General features: G+C 47.8%; 1 protein-coding gene across 5 annotated transcripts in view; it reads left to right on the top strand.

Annotated features, from left to right (window-relative positions):
- URB2 (URB2 ribosome biogenesis homolog) overlaps nt 1-22,722 on the top strand; it is a 23,592-nt gene extending 870 nt beyond the window's left edge. For 2 of the 5 annotated variants that reach the window (XM_057734811.1, XM_057734810.1), the window contains exons 2-11: nt 1,094-1,232; nt 2,620-2,796; nt 4,556-7,868; nt 10,596-10,756; nt 12,354-12,368; nt 12,697-12,807; nt 14,386-14,628; nt 17,000-17,087; nt 18,670-18,809; nt 22,056-22,722. In XM_057734811.1, coding sequence (XP_057590794.1) covers nt 1,107-1,232; nt 2,620-2,796; nt 4,556-7,868; nt 10,596-10,756; nt 12,354-12,368; nt 12,697-12,807; nt 14,386-14,628; nt 17,000-17,087; nt 18,670-18,809; nt 22,056-22,253 — 4,572 coding nt within the window. In that variant the 5' untranslated portion in view covers nt 1,094-1,106 and the 3' untranslated portion in view covers nt 22,254-22,722. Of the gene's footprint in view, nt 1-395; nt 445-1,093; nt 1,233-2,619; nt 2,797-4,555; nt 7,869-10,595; nt 10,757-12,353; nt 12,369-12,696; nt 12,808-14,385; nt 14,629-16,999; nt 17,088-18,669; nt 18,810-19,228; nt 19,311-22,055 lie in introns of all 5 variants that reach the window. The other 3 variants (XR_009053705.1, XM_057734812.1, XM_057734813.1) reach the window with 3 other exon arrangements.
- Nucleotides 22,723-23,023: the final 301 nt, after the last annotated feature.

A 23,023-nucleotide genomic window follows, 5' to 3' on the forward strand; every position in this document is an offset into this window, starting at 1 on the left:
TGACAGCATCTGACCGTTCTGGCCTCTGTAGTAGGGAAAGGTAGCCTGCTGAACCTAACTGCCCTTCCTCCGATGTTCGCTCATTCCCTGTAAAGATCCCTGTTGAGAATTAGTTCAGAAGGTAGGTATGTAGGATTTCAGACTCCTTAGAGATAAAAAAAATCCAGTGATCCAGTTTTCGGGATAGCAAATTGTTTTGGTTTGGCGGTATTTAAATGAGAATCATGGGGTTGCGATCTTTTCTCGGTATTTCATTGGACCTATTTTGTTATTTACGATCATTTTATTTCAGTATGAAGTATCATGAAAAACTTTCACCTTTGAGGAATTGACTTGTTTGCTTTTATGTAATGAAAATGACTTAACCTGATTTGTTTCCTTACCATGACTTTTAGGAAACGCAAAGCTACATTTACCTCAGTTTTATAGGATTATGGGTGGTTGGTATGTTTGCATTCCTTCTTTATTCATAATTTTATTGTATTGTATTTTTACATTGTTAATTGTGTAACTATATTCTGTAGAATTTTTAGAAGCAGTGTGTATTGGTAAATTTATGAAGTTACTGTTGCAGCTGAAATAAGTCTATTGGGACTGGGTTTATAGTATATTTCTTTTCCTCTTGGAGAAATATTACTATTTCCAAATACTGCTTATTTATCTTTTAAAATTGTTCAGTGGAGCAGGTTCTAATACATACTTGTATTAGAACATTTTTGCAGAAACAACTTTTTCAATCTAAAACCATGTGTGAATGAATCTTTTCACAAGTAATTTGAACGCTTTGGGTTTTGTTCATTGAATTCCTCTGCACTGACCTCTGAGGATGTGATGTTTGATCACAGCAGGAATACTTGTACACATGTGTGTGTAATCCATCTTCTGTCTGCTTTTGTCTGAATTTCCTCCAGAAAACTCATGGACTCAAGCATCTTATGTATAGACTTCTGCCCAAGGGTGTTTTATTTATTAAAAACAATTTTTTAAAGGAGTATAAGTTATGTAGACAATAAGGTACATAATGTTCATTTTCTCATGTCTACTAAGTATGACATTAATATAATGTATTTTTTCCCATTGCTTTAAATTGTAGGTAAAGTGCAGCAATGGCTGCTGTTTATTCTGGCATTTCTCTAAAACTTAAAAGTAAGACAACTTCCTGGGAAGATAAACTAAAACTAGCACACTTCTCTTGGATTTCCCACCAATGTGTTCTTCCAAATAAAGAACAAGTAAGTTTAATGTGAAAGTTACATTTTTACAACCTAAACTAATGGTCACTTATGTAAATTGCATATTGACATTTAGTTAAAATTTAAAAACATTAGAGAGAAGGTTGGGGAAGGAAACATGGTTAGAAAGTTAAGAAGTAATATCAGTAAGAAAAAGTAAGTAGCCAGGTATTTCATTAACAAAGTTTTTCTGTTACAAAACCTCAGTTGGCATTTATTTTATGTTTGGAAACATCTCTTATACTCCAACTTAGGTTACAGAAGTTAGGTTCTGAGTCTGTTGCACCTTCATTTGTAAATCCTAAGTGATGCTCCATAAGCGGTTCTTGTTGGTGCTTTGTTAAACATCCTTGGAACTTGATGAATCAAAGGGTGGGAAGTTGAGAAGCTTTAGCGTTTGTAATAAACGGAGGAGAAATAGATTAGAAACTGATAGGTTAGAAACAGATTAGGAGCCAAGAAAGACATTGCTCTTTGTTAACATTTCTCAAGCTGATCTAACTAGGAAAAAACTTTTAATACAGTGGAGACACCTGGGTGATGAGCTCATGAAATTGGATTTACACTCATTTGCTAGTATTAAGCAGCACAAAATGTGTCAAAGATGAATTACAGCCATTGAAATGATGAGGTCCAGTATGTAGAGCACTAGCAGAGCTAGTAGTTTCTAAATCTGGCTGCACCTGGGAATCATTTTGTCTGCTTGACCGTCACCTAGGAGCTGTGGCGGGCAATTTGATCAAGGTTTCCACTCTCCTTCTCCAGAGAGAGTTTTTTCCTTTTAGCATTTGTCACTATTGTGCAGTTATTAACAGTTCTGGTGTCCTGAGCTGCGGCCCCAGCCCCTTTCCTCATGTTTATGAATACGGAAACACGTCACAAAAATGGAAACTATTTATGTCCAGCCCTCCTTTTAATACAGCACTTGTGAATCATTTCGCCAAAGACTCTCTGTGTTCTGAATGTGGTAAATAGGTTTAGAAATGAAGCTGCAGGTAACTCAGGAAGTCAGCACACAAACCCGGTCTTCTGACTTTGCATTTTTGCTTTTGTGTGTCATTCCTTTTGTGGCAGTTCTGAGCAATCATTGTTGTGCTTGTAACTTTTACAATATAGAAGCTATTTAGAAGAAATGGTTTCACTTGAAACTTTTTATTGGCCCCAGATGAAGGCAAAGTTAGTTTTTTTAAATTGATTCTTTAATAATAAATATTTTAAGATACCAAAACATAATATAGTATTACCAAAGATGAGTTTTAGAGGAGGGTTTTTTTTCCCTTGGCAATTGTATTTGGTTATGCATGGGATGTCCCTATAAACATCCAGCATCTTTCTTTCTTGGTAAAGAACTTCGTTTATTTTTAAAGTATATTTCTTCCAAATTCAGGTATTACTTGATTGGGCAAGACAGTCTTTGGTTGCGTTTTATAAGAAAAAACTTGAACTGAAGGAAGACATTGTTGAAAGGCTTTGGATCTATATAGATAACATTCTACATAGCAGAAAATTACAGAATCTCCTCAAGAATGGAAAGACAATTAACCTTCAGATTTCCCTCATCAAGGTAATTAACAATTTCCTGTGTGATCCTGTCTGTTACACATATCTCTGTTGATTTCCTGTTAATGCTGGAGGCTTATTTGTCTTATTTGTCTTATGGTTAATTATATGAAGATGCAGAAAATTTCAAGGTAGGGGAGGGGAAAGAAATTATATTTTTAGAGTGATGATAATGACTGGTATTTATTGAATGCATGTTGTATGCGCTACACTGTGCTAAGCACTTTATATTATTTAACATTGAATAAAAGCTTAGAACTTTTTAATGAACTGGTTAATTACCTTTTTAATTGGAAAAGGTAGCCAGCAAATGATGCTAATTTATGACTTTTTTTCACCTTTCTGTTGGACTGGAGGGAGATTAAAGGCCAAAATCTAGATGAGAATTTCCTCGAAGATTTTTGACTCAGTGATTTTGAAGTCTCATCAGAATTACGACCTTCACTGTCAATACTGAGTATTTTGAAATACTGCGAGCATAGCTGGCGACAGTAAAAAGCACAAATAATGAGCACTGAGCGTGGGCCAGGTAACCTGCTGAAAGTCACACAGCAAAGAAGTGGCAGAGCTGGGATTTGAACCTCCATCTGTCTGATGGCAAAGCCTGTGCTCTTCCCCACAGCCTCACCTACACCAGCGTGCGGGCAGGAGGAGGAAAGCAGTAGAGGCTGGGAACAGAAGAATTAAATGGTTGATTACAGGCTTTAGTGGTTCTTGAAATTATGCTCTAAATTGTGTCACTTTTTAAAGTGATAGACCAGTGGTCCCCAAAGTGGGTTATTCCGAATGGTCCTTTGGGAATGTGGGAAGAAAATCTTACACCTCTATATGTTTTCTAAAAAGTCACTTTAATTTTTATGTATGCTTTATAATTATATAAATACTAGTACTGTAGTGCATATGTATAATTTATAATCTTATCAGATATAAATGTGGAAAAGGTTGCATAATCAGAGAAATTTGGAGATCACTGTAGTAGTGTGCTGGCATTGAAGTATTTGATATTTTGTTTCAGCTTTTCCAGAGCTAGCAGGTACTTGGATGGAGATAAACACACCTGTGTCCCTGAGCTATTGATAACACCTAGGACGAATTTGATTCTCAGATGCCATAAGGCTGGGAGCAAGTCATTTAGCCTATAAGTAAATTTTGGAATCTGCCTAGCCCTCGTAATTTCTGGTGTTTGTGAATTTCAGAATTTTGGAAGCAATAGACTGTGGGTTTGCTATATAATAAGTAGTAACTGGCAACAGTTGCTTTCCTCTTTTAAGAATGCCTTTTGCTTTGGCTTTTTAAATACAAATAGTATGATTGATTATAAAAATGTGTTTTGGACCATAGGATCATAACCCAAGGCCACTGTCCATCTACCTGTAGCATCTAAGTTGAATTACAGGTTTAGGATCTAAGAAAAAGTGAAATCTTTGGAATTTAAGCCTCATGAAACTCTGCTCTTTAAAAAGGGGAGGCAGATTTATAAGAGCACTGAGCGCTTTCCCCAGTTTATATTGGTAGATGAATGTGTGTAGGAATTAAGACAGGAACCCTGCCTTCCTTTGGTGTGCTAAGGAAATGTCAAGTTCATTGAGATGTGCTAATCTGGGCATTTTTTTCCCATTAAGATGAGGGCTAGAAGTGAGTTCACTGATTGTGTTGTATTTTTTGTGTGTATGTCAAGGAGTGAGTTCACTGATTGTGTTGTATTTTGTGTGTGTGTGTGGGTTGAGGGTCATGATGAGTTTTGTTTCTTTCTTAATGCTCAGATCATCAACGAGAGAGTAGCCGAGTTCTCTCTTTCGGGATCCCAGAGGAACATCTGTGCTGTGCTGGGCTGCTGCCAGGGTATCCTCTCGACGCCCGCCCTCGCTGTCATCTACACAGCCAGGCAGGAGCTGATAGTTGAGCTGCTGAGCCAGCTGTGCTGGGTGGCCTGTAGGCAGCCAGGAGCCGCGATACCCCAGTTGTTCGAGGTCATTCACCTGACCCTTGGCCATTACCTCTCCATTCAGCAGCAGCAGGTCAACCCGAGACGCGCCTTTGGGGAGGTGACCACGCACCTGCTCCAGCCCTGCCTGGTCCTGAGACACTTACTGTCGGGGGGCACGTGGACCCAGGCTGGCCAGGGTCAGCTGCGCCCGGCGTTGGGCCGGGACATTAGGAGTCAGATTGAGGCTGTGCTTCGAGGTGGAGCTTTTCAGGCTGAGCTGCTCCCTTCCTACAAAGAGGAGCTCTTGGACCAGCAGCAAGGCGACACAAAGATGGGGGCCATGAAGAATCTTTTGGCGCCCCTGGGCACTGTGGTTGCCAGGCTGATGGAAGCTGGCTACTGTGAACCATCCCTTCAGGCTGCTGTGGTGGCCAGCTCTGTGGCCTTGCTGTACAAGCTCTTTGTGGATTCCTACCTCAAGGAGGGGAACCAGCTCCTCTGCTTCAAGGTGCTCCCTCGGCTGTTCAGTTGCTTAAGGATTTCCCACCTGCAGGAGGAGCAGATGCAAGCCCTGTCCACATCTGATTGGACCACGGAACTCCTGGTCGTGGAACAGCTGCTAAACTCAGTGGCCAGTAATACTCTCTACAACATTGCCGCTGACCGGATCCGGCACGGGGAGACTCAGTTCCACTTTTACCGCCATCTGGCCGAGCTGCTGATAAACCACCCACAGGCCCCTGTGCCAGCCTGGTTCCGCTGCCTCAAGGTTCTGCTGTCTCTGAATCATTTGATTCTGGAGCCAGACCTGGACGACCTGTTGGCCTCAGCTTGGATCGATGCGGAAGTCACAGAGCTGCGGACCCAGAAAGCCCAGGAGGGGCTGATCCACACGCTCTTCCAGACGTATGCCAAGCTCCGGCAGGTGCCCCGGCTATTCGAGGAGGTGCTGGGGGTGATCTGTCGCCCTGCAGCCGAGGCGCTGAGGCTGCCTGTGCTGGCCGCAGGCCCTGCCGCCGTGCTCCGCGAGTGCTTCCCAGAGCTGCCCCCGAGCCAGGTCCTGGACTCGTGGGCCCTCGTGCTGGAGAGGTTCCAGTCTCTGGTCCTGCCTGATTTGCGGGGTGACATGGACATGGCCCTGAAGTCCCTGTCGCTGAGTTCGCTGCTGCACTGCGTCATGGTCCACGCGCGGAGCCTGGATGGCAGCTCGCCCCTGCCTGTGGTCAGGCGCACACGGCACACCATGGATGAGGTGCTGCAGGGCCTTGTGAAGCCCCTGTTGGACCTCCTCCGTGAGCCCCGGCCCTCGGCACCCGAGCCCTGGCGACAGAGGGTCAGTGACTCTGCGCTCCTGCTCGCCCACACCTGGGCCCAGGTGGACACCGTGCTGGGCTTGAGCTGCGGCCCATATCGCTCTGAGCCTGGGGCCCTCGCAGGCACTGCCCCGGAGCCCTCGAGCCTCCCTCTGCTGCTTCCAGGCATGGAGGCCAAGCACTGGAAGGAGATAGAGGAGTTTACGGCTCAGTCCAACTCCCTCGGCAAGTACTGCTTGGAGCAGCTCCACCTGCAGAGAATGAAAAACACTTTACTGCGAACTAGTGTCCAGTCTGAAGAAGCCCTCTGCGCTCTGAGGCATGATGCTGCCTACATCCTGGGCTCCGGGAAAGCGAGCCTGACCCAGGGGATGATGGCTTCCTGGGACGGCCAGGTGGGGACAGTGAGTGCACTCACCTACCCCGTTGCCCACTGGCACTTGGTCGTGTCCAATCTCACGATTTTAACATCCTATCTTTGTCCAGATGACCTGCGGTACCTGGCTAGTATCCTGCTGAGAACTTTGCCAACGAGCAAAGCCCAGGAAAGCTCAGCAGAGGAGGAGCCAGACATCACACTGGAAAAAATATCCAAGGCTGTCCTTCACAGCCCTCTTTTCCCTGAAATGCAGTCCCTCCACTCCGCATTCCTGCTGTGCCTGACCACGAGCTGCGGTGGCATCCTGTGTGCTGGTGCCCAGGGGGACCCGGCTCTCCTCCGCCAGCAGCTGCCCTGGCTTTTTGAAGAGGATTACCGGGAAAGCAGATTTGCAAAGGTTGGATCTGAAGGTGTAGAGCCAAGAGGAGAAATCACCCAAAACTTACTCTCCTTGGTCAGGGGTGACTCCCCCATTCAGCTGACAGGAGAGCAGTTGGAGAGCATCTTGGGGCTTTTGGAGGTTCTTTCTGCTCTACAGCTGGACAGCCTCCTGGCCCCCTACCACATGCGTTGTTTTCTCCTGTTACTCTCCGTGGCCGTCACCACGCTGGACAGCTCTTGCTCCTCCCCACTGACCCTCAGGTTTTTGATGACATGCTATCGGCTTCTTGGTTCCCTGCAGAGAGGGAAGAACGCCCAGTCGGTGCTCAGGGTCATGTACCTTAGCGATGTCTTTGAGATCACGCTGACCTCTTTGTTCAAAGCCAGAAGGAGGTTTCTTGTGGAGGTGGATGACCCCTCTTGGCTGGAATTCCTCCAGGTGGTGGGGACGTTCTTAGAACAGCTCCTGCAGGTGCTCATCCAGAGAAAGCTCAGCGCGGGGCTCAATTTTGGGAAAATCCTTGCATTCCTCTCGAGGTGCCAGCTGTGCACAGAAGCGACTTCAGGCAAATGGTCAGAAAATCAGACTCCTCTGGGCCAGCAGCTCCTTCTGGTGTCCTTAACCAAATTGTGCCAAGTGCTGGGGCCCTTAGTCAAGGAGCAGAAGCAGCACGACGAGGCCCTGGAAGAGCTGTCTGAGCTGTTGCAAGAGGCCGTGCAGCAGGCGGGGGCCGTGCTGCAGCTCTGCGCCACCTGCGGGGCCCGGGGCCACCGCCTCCCGCCCGCTGTCCTCTCGTCGGTTGGCTCGCTCTTGGAGGCTGATGTGGCCCTGCAGTCGGGGCACAGTGGGAGAGAGGTTCCCGGAGGGGCGGACCACATGCTGCTGCCCCACGCCACCCTCTACCAGGCTGTCTACTCTCAGATCCTGTCGGAGTTGCCGGCTCTAGCAGGAGACACCCCATCTTTCCAGGCAGCCGTGCAGTTTTTGACTCTGTTCTTTTTGGCCCCAGAACTACATCCCCAGAAGGAGTCTGTGTTTACCTCTGTGTTTCAGTCTGTGAGAAAAGTCCTTGCAGGTGAGATGTTTTCTCTTGAGCCAGCACTGTACAGTAGAGCAGGGGTCCCAAACCCCGGGCCACGGACCCCCCCCACCCCCACCCCCACGTCCATGGAAAAATTGTCTTCCATGAAACCAGTCCCTGGTGCCAAAAAGGTTGGGGACAGGTGCTGTAGAGCTTTTGGTGAAAGGTCGCTAAGTGGCATCCAGGTGAGCTGCTGCCCCTCCCCTTTTCGGAGCAGGTGTGCATTTCAGAAAGTACCATAGGATGAGCTGGGAGAAACTCTCCCTCCTGGGAGTTCGTTTCCAGTGTCTGACTTCTTGACATCTGTAAGTAGTTACTCTCACAGTTGTTTCCTTGCTTTTTGCACCAATAGCAGCCTTCTAGGGGTCTTGCAGTTTAGTTTTTCACTTATTTTGGAGATTGTTCTAGCTTATAGTTTTGAACCACTCTTCTCTGTTTTAGCCTTTTTCTGTCCTGGCCCCAGAGGTCAACATAGATAGTTTCATCCTTATTTGTAGGCCCTTCAGTATCAGATCTTCAGCGTCATCAATGGACTTCAGAAAGATAAAATCTGCCAGTTTTTCAAAACTGCAAGTGACTTAATTTATAGGGAATCTCATACAATTCCTTGAGGGCAGGATGTCGTCTCCCAGGTCTCAGAGTGGTACCAGGCATCGTGGGGCCGTGGGTGCTGATTGGACGGATGCTCGGCCCATGATGTCACTGCAGTATTTTAGTTGGATGTCACCCTTGCAGGCCGGCTAATCAGGGCAGAAAACCCAGCTGGTGTCTTCATGCAGGAGAATCACTACCTGCTTAGCAGGTCAGAGGTCAGAGGTTAGCAGGCCAGATTGCTTCCCTAACTTGATCTCATCAAGGTAGCACTCTTCCCAGTTGGCATGGGTCTATTTTCTTCTTGTTTGGTTATTACTGAGGTGGAGGCTAGCTAGGATAATCCTCTGAGGTGGGGCTGGGGAGTCCGCCAGCCTAGCCCAGCCCTCACAGCACATGCAGGTGTTCATTCTCTGGGCCTTATAGGAAGCGAGGCCACTGGGGCTGGGGTGCTGTGGCCTGAAGGGTGCTCTGCTGCCTCCCTTTCTGACCTGCCCTGGTTGTGGAGTGACTGGAGGGCTTTGGTCTCATGTGCTCTGTCTCACCCTGTCAGCGACTCTCTTAGGGAATGGTGTCACCTTCTTGATGGGGGCTAAAATTCAGCCTTTTCATAACACTGGTTATAGCATTCTAAATGAACGTCCTAAGAAATGACCCCGGTAGTCTGAAGCTCTGACCCCCCTGCCCCTTTGTTAAACAGAATGCAGTGTCCCCCTTTATCCCTGCAACCCCTGTGAGTGGACATGGCCCCTGAGTCCTAGCTGTGTGTCCCTGGACTGGTGCTACCTTTGACCTTGGGGGCAGAGCCGTGGTGGGGGTGAGGCCAGCCACCCCAGTGTGCCCCCAGAGCACAGGCCTGAGTGTTGCTGAGGGTCCCGGGCCTCAGGCACCTAAGCTGCTGGACTTGGCCTAGAGAAGGGACTAGGGTGGTGAGGGGTCTGGAGCAAAGGCCAAGGGAGGAGTGGCCATAGGCTTTGGGCCAGAAGAGGGAGGGTTAAGGAGGACATCTGGGTGCTCAGGGGTGATTCAGGTAGGTTTCAGCTCAGAAAAATGAGCATCTGTAAGAAATGCTCTCTGACAGGAGAATCGACTACCTCAATTCAATTACAAAAACCCATCACTTTTAAAAATGCTTCATATGTGTGTGGAACTGTGTCTTCCTCTGGAGATGAATGAGGTGTTGATTTTGACCTGTCTCGTTTAGTGAACAGACATTCACACAAATCACCCAAGTCACAGGGTGAGGAAAGGCTCTGCAATGCCCAGAACAGTGAACTGTGCAGGCAGGCTAGGCCTCCACCAGGGGAGGTGGGTGAAGGGAGGGCGGGCGAGCTGGCAGTGCTGATGCTCAGCCTTCCAGTGTTTGATTTGCCAACCGCAGGAGTTGGTGCTCTCTGCCCTTTTCATGGATGTGGGAATTGAGGCTTGGAGAGGTCCTGCATCCAGGATCTTACAGCTTGTGGAACACATGGACCTAGATGTTCTCTCTTGAAGCCTTGGGCCCGCCCGCCCGCCCCCATTGCTGCTCTGCAGTAAGCAAAGACGGGGGCGTAGGCGGGTCTTCTGCACTGTGGATGGTCTGCTGGCTGGAACAGGGCTAGAAAGTTACACTGGGGTCGGATTGTAAAGGGCCTTGAAGTTCCTAACTGGGCTCTCTGATGAAGCCTGGGGACCCCAGGTTTACTGCAGAAGACTGTTCTGCATTAAGTGGGAACAACTGGGTGACTGCAACGGGCAGCCTCCATAAGCTTGGGGTCCTTTCCATCCCTTCAACATCCCCATCTGTGTAAAAGCACCACCCCACCCCGTGCCCCTACTGATTTTATAAAAGAAAAGTAGAAAAAGAGTAGGAAGGACATGCCAGTCTCCTGTCTCCCATAGTGCTAGTCACTGTCATCATCCTCCTCATCCTCTCGGGCTCTCCTCCAGGCCACGTGCAGGGCACAGGTGCCGGGTGTGAGGGTGCTGTCGGGTTGTGAATGTGCCCTGCAGTTTTCACCTGCACCATGATCTCTTCCATGTCCCTGAGATGCTGACCTTTAGTGGCTGTACGCCATTTGACCATGGTGAAATGGTTTATTTTACCTGCTCCTTGTCTATCACATCTCAGCAGTTTTGTTTTCCTCACAGATCCTGCGATTCCAGTTCAGGTAGTTGAGGAGATTGAGCCTCATCTGAGAGCCTTGTTCACTCAAATGTTAGAGGTTGGGACAACAGAGGACTTCCGGATGGCGCTGCAGTGTATCCTCCAGGGACTGGACGTCAGTAACATGTGGAGGGCAGATCTGCAGGTGGGTTGCTCCTTTCTCCCTTGGGTGGCGGCATGTAAATGATATGGGCTTCAATGGGAAAAGTTATGTGCGATGTGGTGTCAGTGCTAAAACTAAACAAACGTACAAGATCAACCCAACGGAGACTGTGGGCACAGAGGGAGTTTGGGAGGGAGCTGTGGCCTTTGGGGGAGCCTGAGGCCTCAATGCACGGAGGCCCTGTTTTCCAAAGGGGAGCTCTTTCAAATGACAACTGTGTGCTCTTATCATGCAAAGTACTCAATGTTACGTACTCATAATATTGACGCATAAAAAAGGTAAGTTCTGCTCATCCATTGTGTGAGACCTCTCGCACCACACTGCTGAAATACTTTACTTGGTTTGGTCACATGGCCCAGCTCCCATTTAAGGCTCTCTGGGTGGCGAGCTGCCCTTAGGCCCTTCACCCCTAGTCTGCTTGGTAGTTGCTGATGAAGCCCTGCACTCCCACTCGGCCTGCGTGTGTGGGGAGCCTCTGCACGGAGCTGATGTGCTGGAGTTTGTCCCCTGAACAGCCCTGAGCGCTGGATCGCCTGGAGGCTGTCCCTGCTCGCCCAGGAGGAGGAGGGCCGGGAGCTTGCTGTCTGGGCCAGGGTTGCGGCCCAGGCCTTTGGGTTCCGTGCTTTCTCTGCCTCATGAGTGGCTTCTTGACTCCTGGTTATAACTGGCATCCAGGAGCTGGGTTTTGCTTTGGGTGGGAGGAGAGCTGGAGAGGGCAGATTGGGGGCAGCAGGGAGAACTCACAACTCCTCTATGTGAGCACGAGGCCCGGCTCTGCCGCCCCCTCCGCATCCCCGTGGCACCCGCCCGTCTCCCTCTGGAAGTTTTCATTGTGCGTGTCTGCAGCGCAGGATGGGGCCCAGCTTTGAGAAGGCTTCTGGGCTTCCCTTCAGCAAGCCAGGGAAAACAAACCATAAACTTCTAGTTAAACCCGTCAGGGAACTTTCTGGTGGTCCAGTGGTTAAGACTCCGTGCTCCCAATGCAAGGGGTGCAGGTTCGATCCCTGGGCAGGGAACTAAGATCCCGCATGCCGCGGGGCATGGCCATAAATAAATAAACAAACAAACCGACCAACCCATCAGATGGTCAGAGGAGAGTCATGGAGGAGGTGAGACTGAGCTGAGCTCAGAGGTGGAGAGGGTTGGGGTGGGGCTGGGGGGCGTTGCTGTGGAGACAGGGAGAGGGTGGTGGGTGCACAACGCCGTGAGCGTGGGTGAGTGTGAGGAGATGGATGCCTGGGGCGGGGGCCAGCGAGCAGACCCTCAGTGGGGAGACACAGCCTGCAGGGGGGCAGGAGGGGGGAGCAGAGCTCAGGGAGAGGGTGGGGGGTGTCTGGGCAGAGGGAATGAGAGCAAAGGGCAGGAGCCAGAATTTTGTGGTGGGGGGTCTGCAGCCTTAGGGGGCAGGGCCGGTGTGAGGCTGAAGTGGATGGTGCGAGATGCCCAGCACGGGTCACTGAGATACTTCCCTTCCCTTCCCTCCTCATGGTTGAAAACGTCACCTGTCCTCATGGCACCTGGTCTAATGGTCACACGTTGTCTGTCTCCTGCTGGCCCCTCCTTTTATCCCTAAGCACAGAAGGATCCCGCACAGGTGAGTTACAGCGGCCCCCTCTTTCAACAGCACCTTGATGAGACGGGCCTCTGATTAGATCGCTGTGGCCTCTTGTGTTTCACTGTCCTGGCACATTTGTGTATTCGGTTTAGTGAGATGCTACGGAGAAGACCCTTCCTTTGCCACAATCTGCTCACCTTGTTCATTTCCTCCTGCAGGACTTGACCCAAGCTGGGTCTCGTTCTCGCCCCGACAGCGGGTTCTCACGGGCTCTGCTCTGTCGCAGCACCAGTGACCAACCTGCTTCCCAAGGCATCCCGAGAGAGCTGTCTCCTCCCGCTGCTAAGTGTTTTCCCTTTTGCCCTAGGCTGTTTTGTCGGCTGTGACATTGGTCAAGCTGCTCCTGAGCTGCCCACTCGATGGCGAGAAGGCCAGTTTGTTCTGGCGCGCGTGTCCGCAGGTGGTCACGGCTCTGACGGTGAGTTCCTCTGGGTTGTGTGTCCCCCTGTCCCCGCCCTTCACGTGCAGACGGGGTGGTGCTTCTGCTTCTGTTACATTCTGGTCTTATTATGCAGAGTGCGTTTCTGGGGGGTTGCATCCTGAAGACAGCTGTAAGCACAGTGCTTTTCTGTCTGTGTGTCCTCACAGCGCTTCTGTCTGCACATGTGGTATCGTCAGTGGATGTCGTGTGAAGGGCCTTGGGCATCAGGAAGCGTTAGCCAGGCAGTAATGGAAGGAACATGGTGCCTACAGGAGGCCCCTGGTTAAATTCGGTGAGAGGAGAAGGAATCCTGGGTCTCTCTGTGTCTACAAAATTCTGTGGTCAGTTTAGTGCATTCATTCACGTGTAGGAGTGTGCGTGTGCTTAAGTGATGATTCAGTGAGAAAAAAAAATGGCTTTAGACTAGATAGTAACCTTGCAGATAGATGGTTGTTCATCCCACTCAGATGTTAAATTTTGGCACCTGTGAACGAACGTACACCATAGTCACATGACTTTTCGTTTCATTAGAACAAAACCTGGTTCCGATTGGAACTGTCTCAGTTTTCTGCCCTCGGAAAGGTCTGGCGTCAGTATTCGTTTACTTGGGTTCAAAAGAGCAGTGTCTATTTGATCACCATTGTTGGCCCTGATTCTAGCTTGTGCTATGTGAAAGTGTTGCCCTGGGTTAGCGTATTCCCAGGGCAAAAGGATCTAGAGACTAGACATTGTTTTCTTCTCTGATCTTGTTTTGTTGCTTTGTTGTTTTCCTGGGAATCTGCATTAGTGGACGAAGCCCGTTTGTACTTAGGTGTGTATGGGGGGAGCATCAGGAGGGAGAGGGTGGGGAGGGTGGGGAGGGGAGGATAGGGCCCAGGGTGGTGCCTGGTCAGTGCTGGCTGAGCGCATAGTAGGGCCACGTGAATATAAACGCCAGGCTAGAAACCACTTAGGTCACTCTAAAGGGGATAGCATGGCGTTAGCACAGCCAGGGTACGCAGAAAAGGTGAGCACTGGGAGAGACAGGCCCCAGACAGTCTCAGCAGGAGTGCTGTTTACAGATGGGTGTGTGAGGAGGGCGGTCACAGGTGGGCTTGTCCAGGGTACCCAGGTAAGACTTCAGGTCACCTCTCATCTTCAGTCTCTTCTCTTTATTCTTTAGAACAATAATTGAATGTCTTAAACTAGAGCTGATCTTTACAAAATGTAACAAATGAAGTTTAATTATAGACATTTTAGAACTAATGATCTTTTTGGGAGAATATTGTTATGTGTGTCTGATGTGAAGTGTTTTTATTCTGCGAAAGTAGTTGAATCAACTCTTTTTATGAGAAATTGCTTCTCTTCATGGTAGGTGCATCCCTCAGAGGGTGTGGACCAAGACCACCAAGTCCCTAGTAGATGGCCAAGTCACCCCTGGGAGGGTGAATGCTGGTCTCCTTGTCTTTTTGAACTGCCCAGTGACCACTCGGTTCATTTTGGAGTCTGGACATTCTTACCTCTGTCACTTTGGGTTTGGGGCTATTTTTCTGGAGAATTGCCTTCATTTATTGTCCCTTGATCCTCGCACTGTAGCTGCAGACCCGAGAGGCTTGTCAGGAGCAGCCCGTGGCACTGGCGCTGGTCGGGCCCGTCTTGGATGTCCTGGCTGCGCTGCTGCGGCAGGGGGAGGGGACCATTAGCAACCCGCACCACGTCGGCCTGGCCTTTGGCGTCCTGCTGATCGTGCCTTTGGACCACCTGAAGCCCCCCGAGTATGGGCGCATCTTCCCGCGGGCCCACAACGTGCTCTTCTCAATCTTGCAGTGTCATCCGAAGGTGAGGAGGGCAGGGCCCCGGTGGGCGGGGCAACGCAGCCTTCAGAAGAGCAGCAGCGTGAGAGAAAAAATGATTTGCGAAACAAACATTTTGCTTCCAGTAATTTCTAGGCACCAAATGGTTTCTCAAGCACAGAGATGTGTGACCCTCACGTCAGACTGTGTTGGATCTGATACTTTGAACATACCTGTGTACTTGGTGTTTCTGCAAGCCCGTTAGAAATTATTCTGTTTTTGCAGATCATTTATTTAATGTCATTCACTGGCTTAGATCTCTTCCCAGGTTTATAATTCAGTTGGATGTAGGGAGTGAGGCATCCTGAGTTCTGGTTTTAGAGTGTGCTGCTTTTTAAATAAAACAAGGCTAGGAGTAAATGCCCCATAGAAAAGATTCCAGTTCAGCCAACATTTATTCAAGATCTGCTGTGTCTCATTTCACCTCTACAGCAAATCTCTGTAGTCGGTGGTGATCCCATTTCATTGGTAGAGAAACTGATGCTCAGAGCCACTGAATGATTTGACCGATGTCACCCAGCTGAGTCTGAATTTTAGCTACAAGACTGGATTTCCTTGGCCAGTGTTCATTTTGCTGTGCCACTGCTATACGTGTGAGGCATGGGAACTTATAAATAGGACAGATGCGCATATATGTAGGCACGTTCAAATATTTTTAAGTGTTTTAATGTTCTAAGGTTGGAGACCTGCCAGCAGTACAGCTTTTAAAAAATTTATTCTCTGGTAAACCAAGCACTCTATCCAACGTCCTCCCCACTTAACAATTGCCTTCGGCCCTGCCTATCTTTGTTGTTAGATGTCTGCTGATTCTTAGATTTTTGTGTGACCGTAGAATGTAAATGCGATACCAATCAATTATAAACTGAAACTGCAGATCTTGCAAAAGGTGCATGATTCCTATGCAGTTAATGAAAGTGACGCTGGAATGCTGTGTGCCTCTCCTGTAAGACCAGTGACGAATGGCCATTGAGCAGAATCAGTGCATTTACCGAAAGGAGGGCATTAACGAGGACAACGACACAGTATTGCAGTAAAGAAGGATGTGACTTATGACAGCAGCTCTTACTCATTGCCAGTGGGGCAGGGTGGGGGGAGCGAGGGCCCCATACTGGGCCGTGCGCGTAGTGGGCGGGGGTTGATGCAAGCCCCCAGCCAGAGTCTGCTTAGGTAAATGTGAAGGGCACACACAGCACAGAGTGAGCCTGCCCAGGGTACCCAGCAGGGCGATCGGCAGCTGGTGCCATTCTCAGCTCTCGACACATTTTAACTTATTTAACCCTCAACCTGTTATTATCCTCATTTTGCAAATGAGGAAACAGGCACAGAAAGGTTCAGTGTTCTGTCTGGGGTTGAATATTAAGCCAGGGTGTGAACTCAGATGCTGGGCCTGGATTTGTGTGCATTTAATTACTGATAGCAGAGGGTGAAGGGGGGGCCTCAGGGAATGTGATGACCCCCTGGAATACTTTGGCAAAAGTGACCTCCTTCTGAACATGTTGCTGAAGTTGATAATTGGACATAAAGAATGTGGTGTTATGCTCTCCAGACTTTGCTTGGCTAAACTGTACCAAAGAAGAGAGTCCTGACACTTGATTCACTCCTTGTTCACCCCGAGCCTTAGAGCAGTGCTGCCCAGTAGAGCTTCCTCCGGGCCGGGTGTGTTCTGTTTCCGCACCGCCCAGCACGGGAACTGTTGGCCACACACGTCTTGACCACGTGAAATGGAATTGTCTAGGGATCGTGTGGCTAGGAACGGAATTTTAAGTGAATTTACGTTTCAGCAGCCGCGTGTGGCTCGTGGCTGCTTTATGGGGCAGCGCGTTGCTTTGATCACCATCTCAGGACGGTTGAGTGTAAAAGAAGCCTGTTTTATAACTTCCATAGCATTTTTCAAGGTAAAGTCCCAGCCAGACGTTTTCATCGCTAAAAAATGAGAAGTTTTGTTTCTTATTTTAAATGGATTTGCTTTATGTAATTTTTTTCTCTAGTGCCAATCATACTTGAATACATTGGCTAAGGTACTTTTTTGTTATTTATTTCTACCCATTTCCAGAATGCACCAGTAACAGCTTAGAGGGAGAGGCAGATTCTGCAAACTCTAAACTAGGATTGCTTCATTAGATTCCTCAAGTTAGGCAGCATGGAAGCCCCACCCTGAACCACGAAAACAGATGTAAAAGCGTTAAGTAGGGTGAGCATTTCCCTAGAAAATCCTGGCAAAAAGCAGTCGCCACAGCTGTTTTGAGTATCCTAATGGATAAGGTTAAGAAGGAAATAAAAATATGAGCTACTTTAAAGTAGATCTTGAAATAAACAATTGCCTACATATTTTCATATTCTTTTATCTATCATTGCAGGTAATGCTGAAAGCCATCCCTTCTTTCTTGAACTGTTTTCATAGATTGGTGTGTTCAGTTATCCACGAAGGGCGGCAGAAAGACAAAGGTAATTCAGAGTAACAGTATCAGATACACAATTTCAAATACGTTTATTTTATAGGTGTCTCTGGCCATATATGTTACAGAGAATAAAACCTCACAGTTGAGTTTAAGTAAGAGAAATATTCAGATCATCAAATGAATATGTAAAACAATTAAAAAAATTTCAGACCGTCACATTTTTTAACTGTATCCACAGTAGTGAATGCATTTGACATCTCCTAATTGAAATAGTTCTTTCCTAGAGGAAAAGAATATCTAAATTCAGGAAATATTTACTCTCACATACCGGGGATATAAAAGTGACTACAATCCCATTCTTATCCTTACGGAGCTCATAGTTCAATGGGGAGGTTAAGGAGGGATGGGCAGTGGTAGAGCCAGCTAGATGCTCATCTTATAAAAGGGTAGAGTTCCTGCAGCTCACTGTTCCTGCTGCATATCGGCAAGTTTGTGTTTGTTTACCAATGAAGCAAGCTGCCATATGACAGTCACATAAATTACGTGTACAGCTTGTTTTCCAGCCTTGAAGTTTGTTGATTCTTGCTAAATTTCTAATTTGGGGGAGATTCTCATTATTTAGAAATTTGCATGTTATACTGTGCATTCCAAAAATCAAGTTCATTGATGCATACTATATGTGTAACAAACTGCATCCGTTTAAAGTGTATACTTTAATGAGTTGTGGTGGGTAAATTCGTGCAGGAAGGCACCACCAACAGTCAAAACACAGAGCATTTGCATCATCCCCAAAGAGCCCTCTTGGGGTCTAGCCTCAGCCCCCAGCAGGCACTGATGTGCTTTTTATCACTGTAGGCTTGTCTGCATTTTCGAGAATTTTATAAAAATGGTGTATTACTATGTTGAGTGAAAACCGGGGACGTTGCTTTGCTGTGCCAGGGTCCCCTGCCCCCAACTCTCTCGGGCTTTGCTGTGATGGCCTGGTGCGGGGTGGGGGGTGGCGTGTAACCTGGGTCGCGGGGACCTTTCAGGCTGTTAGAGTTCCTGGGAGGAGTGTATTCAGGCCTGGATGATCCTGGCACTTTAGGGTGGGAAGAACTAGGAGTCAGAAATAAATCTGAGATGCTAGGAGGAGATCTGGTGATGATAGTTGAGTCTTATATATCTATCTACCTATAAAAGAGAAATCCTAGACAATTTCTGAAACGTAAGGCAAAGACATAATTAGGCCATCTTATCTTTAGACTCATATGATGTCAAAAGCAATTTTTTTTAAGGATAATGCTTCTTTTTCTCTCCCCACCCCCCAGTTTAAGCTTTTCTTGTAGAGATCCATCTCCTTTTAAAATACAGTAGCAATCCTAGATGTCATCCTAAAATCTTGGTTATTCTAGTTAGACTCTTAAAAAAACCTATGGACTCTTGTAAGTGTCCTTCCCTTTGTAATATAGGTAAATATTTGGACATATTGTCTCTCGCTAATTCTGTTTTCAAATTGAGCCAATTAAAGCGTGTGAGGAAAAAAAGGAAGGTTTGAATAATTGAGGCTGTGTTGAAAGTATAAAATTAGAAGAGTTCAAACCCACGGGTTTTGAGCTAATCAGTTTGGAAACGCTTCGCTTCCGTAGGAAGTGCAGAGGACCTGCCGGTGGTGTTGGAGTGTGCCCGCCTCGTGGAAAGGATGTACAGCCACATAGCAGCACAGGCTGAGGAGTTCAGGGTGTTTTCTCCCTTTATGGTGGCCCAGTACGTGACGGAGGCGCAGAAGGTAAGCCGAGCCACCAGCGACCTGTGGGGCCTGGCGGTCCTCCGAGGTGGCGGCTGTCCCACGTGTGCAGCAGCCTCTGCAGGGTCACTGTGAGGGCTGCACAAAGACGCAGGGGCTGGCCGCGCCTGGCTCTCGGGGGCTCTCTGCCACCGTTAGGTCTCTTCTTGCTCTGGCACAAACCCTGAGCCTGTTTTGCTTAGTCTCTTGGGTCATGAGGGAGATGAAATGTTACCCAGGCCCAAGAACAGGAGACAGAAAGAGGGGTCCTGGGGTCCCTCAGCAGCAAGGGCTCGTGGGGCCGTCGTGCGTGTGACTTAGCTGCTCTTCAACATTCAGGTGGTGACCTGGGGGAGATCCCGGTAGACTTGCGCAACTGGATTAAATGCTCTGGTCCCAATTAATCTGATTTTTTGCCTCAGTATTCTGCGTAGTTCATTCTTTAACGGTGATCTCACTTTGGAGTGTCAACGTGCTGTTTTCACAATTCCACAAGACCACAAGGTATACCTTTACATTGTTTATCTTGATTTCAATAGAATACCACCCCCCCCATAAATCCCGTAAGAGTAGTGGTGAGTGGCTAGTAAGCGTGTTACGTTAGCGGTGTCGGTGTTTCTCAAGGGTGGGTGAATGGGCTTCCTCGGAAAGCCTGATGTGGCCTTGGCTTCCGTCCTGACCCCATCTCAGGGTGTTCCCACAGCCCCTGCCCTGCTCCCTTAGCCAGTGGAGATGCCCGTCACATCGGCGGGAGGTTCACTGGGTGGGGTGGGGCTGGGTGTGTGGGAGCCAGGGCTGCTTGCAAGGGCCTCTTCAGGTCATCCTTTGAATGAGATGTGGGCTTGGACCTTATTTTGCTTGCAGTTATTTAGCATTTTTATAGAATCTTGGTATTTCCCAAGCAGTCAAGTCACTGATGTGTGAGCTTTTGCTGGAACTCGAGCTGGCATAGTTTTTTGTTTCACTGCAGAACAAAATGAGGCACAGCAATTTCCCTTACCTGAGGGCCAGGAGGGGAGGCTGTGATTTGAACCTGAAGTCACTGATTATTATTCTGAGATTTACTTTATGAAAAGTCTCTGGTTTCCCAGCCTCATTATTCATATCTAATTTATGCTTATTGGTTATTTTTTGATTTTAATCCTGAAGGCCAGAGGCCTTGGGAATTACCTGAGGCTGTTGCGTCCCGGAATCCATTGGCAGGACAGTCTATGTTTTATGTTTTATTTGTTTTTAAAATCGGTAATGGAGAAAGTATTCCATATGCATTAGAGGCTTCCACTGAGAGAACCATAAATCTTTCTAGACCAGGAAGACATCTTGAAGTTTAATTACAGGCTGGATGGCGAGTGTAGCCTGCTGTCCCCTCGTGTTTCAGCGGCGGGCAGCATGGGTGAAGGTCTGTCAGTGGTTGGGGCCAATGACAGTGAGACAGCCTCGGTCAGGAGAGGCTGCCACTCCTGCAGACCTTGTTCCTTCCACGCAATGATGTGTCACCCTGGAGACGTGTCAAGGAAGTTATGATCACTTTTATCTCCCCTTTCACCTGTAGATCAGATTTACAACTGTCCCTCTATAGCGATAGCCTAGACTAATAGTTTGCATCACTCCCCTGGCCTAAGGTCCTTTTAGGTTACTTAGAGATGTCTTCATTCGTTGGCCAGTGACCGTAGTGTTGTAGAAATTGACTTTTCCCCCCTTGTTTTCCAAATAAGTTGTCTAACGTAAAGATGTGACGTGGTTGTGTTGTCCTGATACTGCTGGCCTTCCTATCCCCCTGCCCCCACCTCGTGCTCTGGGCTGTGCCTTCACAAGGAGGCACCAGGTGAAGGGATTTTGACGTCTGGACTCAGATGCCCAGTTCAGATGTCTGTTTTGCAACTGGGGAAATTACTGCACCTCTTTTTGCCTTTGGAAGCAGAATTATTTGTTTAGTAAGTGATGATTCAGTGAATGAATAAGCATGCCCTCACCTAGCTAGTGAGGTTAAGGGCTGCTTCTGTTTTCAGTTTGTCCATTTTATTTTTTTCTTTCCCTCGCTCATGCCTTAGTATGGAATCACAAACAAGCCATTCCTGCTGTGGTCCTTGAATGTTCTTATCATCTATAAAACAGTAACATTTAATTAAGATCACCATCTGTCAAATGTTTTTTGAGCTGTCGTGTGAAAATAACCATATCTGTGAAGAATAGCATCATATTAGTGGCAGAAACAAATCACCTCTTTAGGACTGTGCCTCCCAGAGGTTGCCTTGGTGAATTACACTTATTCTAGTTAATGAAACGTATCTTCTCTAGAAGCTGCATGTCTGCAGACAGGCATGAACTCCTAGGTCATCAGGACACTAATAAAGCACTGGCCACACCCCAGGCCTGTGAGCCCGAACCTTCCTGCTGCTTTCTGGCTGCAGCTGCTGAGGTGTGCAGACTCTGCTCAGCCCCCATCCAGCTGAAGCCTGGGCGGCTCTGGCAGGGCGAGACGTGCCTACTGTCTTGGCCTTTCTGTCCAGTTACAGGTCTGAATCTCTGATCTGAAAGTTTGTGCCAGTAGCAGATGTAGCCACACCAGAGCTGGACACTCCACTCCTCCTGCTGTGGCCCAGATTTTGATTAGTTCAGATTTTTAGGAAGGATTGCATCTTTGGATACAGGGACCAATTCTGGGGCAGTTAGGGATTTAGGGGCCATTATGTTATTGTTGAAAGAACTAAAACTATATATTAAGTGGTAATTATAAATCACGTCTGACAGTGGGCCACATGATGGGATCTGTCAGGGATCTGCTTGGAGAGCGTCAGAGCCGCTGCCCGCCTGCCCTGCTCTGGGGGTGGCAGTGACATTGCTGCCCTCATCCCGCAGTTAGTATAGCTTCCAACATGAGTGACCACGTGGAAGAACGTGACACAGTGTCCAGGTGGCTCTCACCATAAGATTTTTTAAATCTAAAGATCCGAGTTTTTAAATGCTCCTGGTAAGCACAGAGGCATCATTTCCTGAATAGCAAAGCTGCCCCTATGATTTTGTGATGTTTTACTCCATCTCAGGTTTTTGTTTGCTTGAGTTGGCCTCTATTTCCCCCAAATATAAACTTTTAAGATATGAATATTCAATTCTTTGTTACATGCAAAATGACATTTTAAAAGGAATGTCTTTTCTCAAGTTGGTGGCAGAAGTTGGAATCCCTCTTCAGGGCCTCGAGGGCCTGGCCTCTGCTTGTTTGTGCTCACAAAGTGTGTCCCCCTCTCCCAGGTCACTTTGTATCCGGGAGTGAAAGGCCTCCTGCAGGAGGGCATCTACCTCATCCTGGACCTGTGCATCGAGCCTGACATCCAGTTCCTGCGGGCCTCGCTGCCGCCGGGGGTGCGAGACATCTTTAAGGAGCTGCACAGTGATTATGTGAAGTACCACAAGGCGAAGCACGAGGGAGAGAGAAGATACACTGTCTAAGCCGTGTCGGGACCTGCTGCCGTGGCCCTGGGTCTGAGAGAGCTGGAGGATGCAGGACTGTAGATGCTTGAATTTGCAGCATGAAATACATGAAAAATCCTTTGAGGTTTGTATAATACGTATTGCATTTTACAGTTATTTTTTCACACCAAGTATTTTTTAACATATTTTTCTTTGCTGTAAGCATTGCAATAGAATCCTGAAAATAGATCTTGGTGAATTCAATAAAAATTGCCAGATTTCCCTTGTGGCCGTTCCAGATGTGGTTGTTGTCTCAGTCCAGTGGTTTGGGGTCCCCTTTCCCCACTAGGAACTATGTAGAACTTGTTTTTTTCACTTCAAGTACATGGCTATGTAATGAAGCCCAATTTAAATGTCTTTGCCTTTTACATTCTTCGAGAAACATGGGACGTGTTCTTAAACACTGCTTTTCTGCCCTGCCTCTGGGTGCGCCTTCAGATGGAGCTGGGCAAGTCGGAGCGTCGGGACTCGGAGTCAGCTGGGTGGCCAACCCGGGCAGGAATGGTGGCCCCTGTTGTGCAGGTGGATGCTTGGCATGAAGGTGCTGGGCCGGGGGCTCCGTGTCCTCCCTGCACGTCCTTCCTGCTTCTGCTCTCCGAAGTTTATTTGGAAATTTTATTTTCCTCTCTTTTAAAATTTAATTTAATATTGAGAAATACTCAATTGTTTTTTCATGTTGCCTAAACAATATGAAATATATTTCATTGTTGCAACCTCAGAAAATAAAAATAAAACGGAAAAAATTGAAA

This window comes from Hippopotamus amphibius, chromosome 5 (assembly GCF_030028045.1).
Source record: "Hippopotamus amphibius kiboko isolate mHipAmp2 chromosome 5, mHipAmp2.hap2, whole genome shotgun sequence".
Classification (NCBI taxonomy): Eukaryota; Metazoa; Chordata; class Mammalia; order Artiodactyla; family Hippopotamidae; genus Hippopotamus; species Hippopotamus amphibius.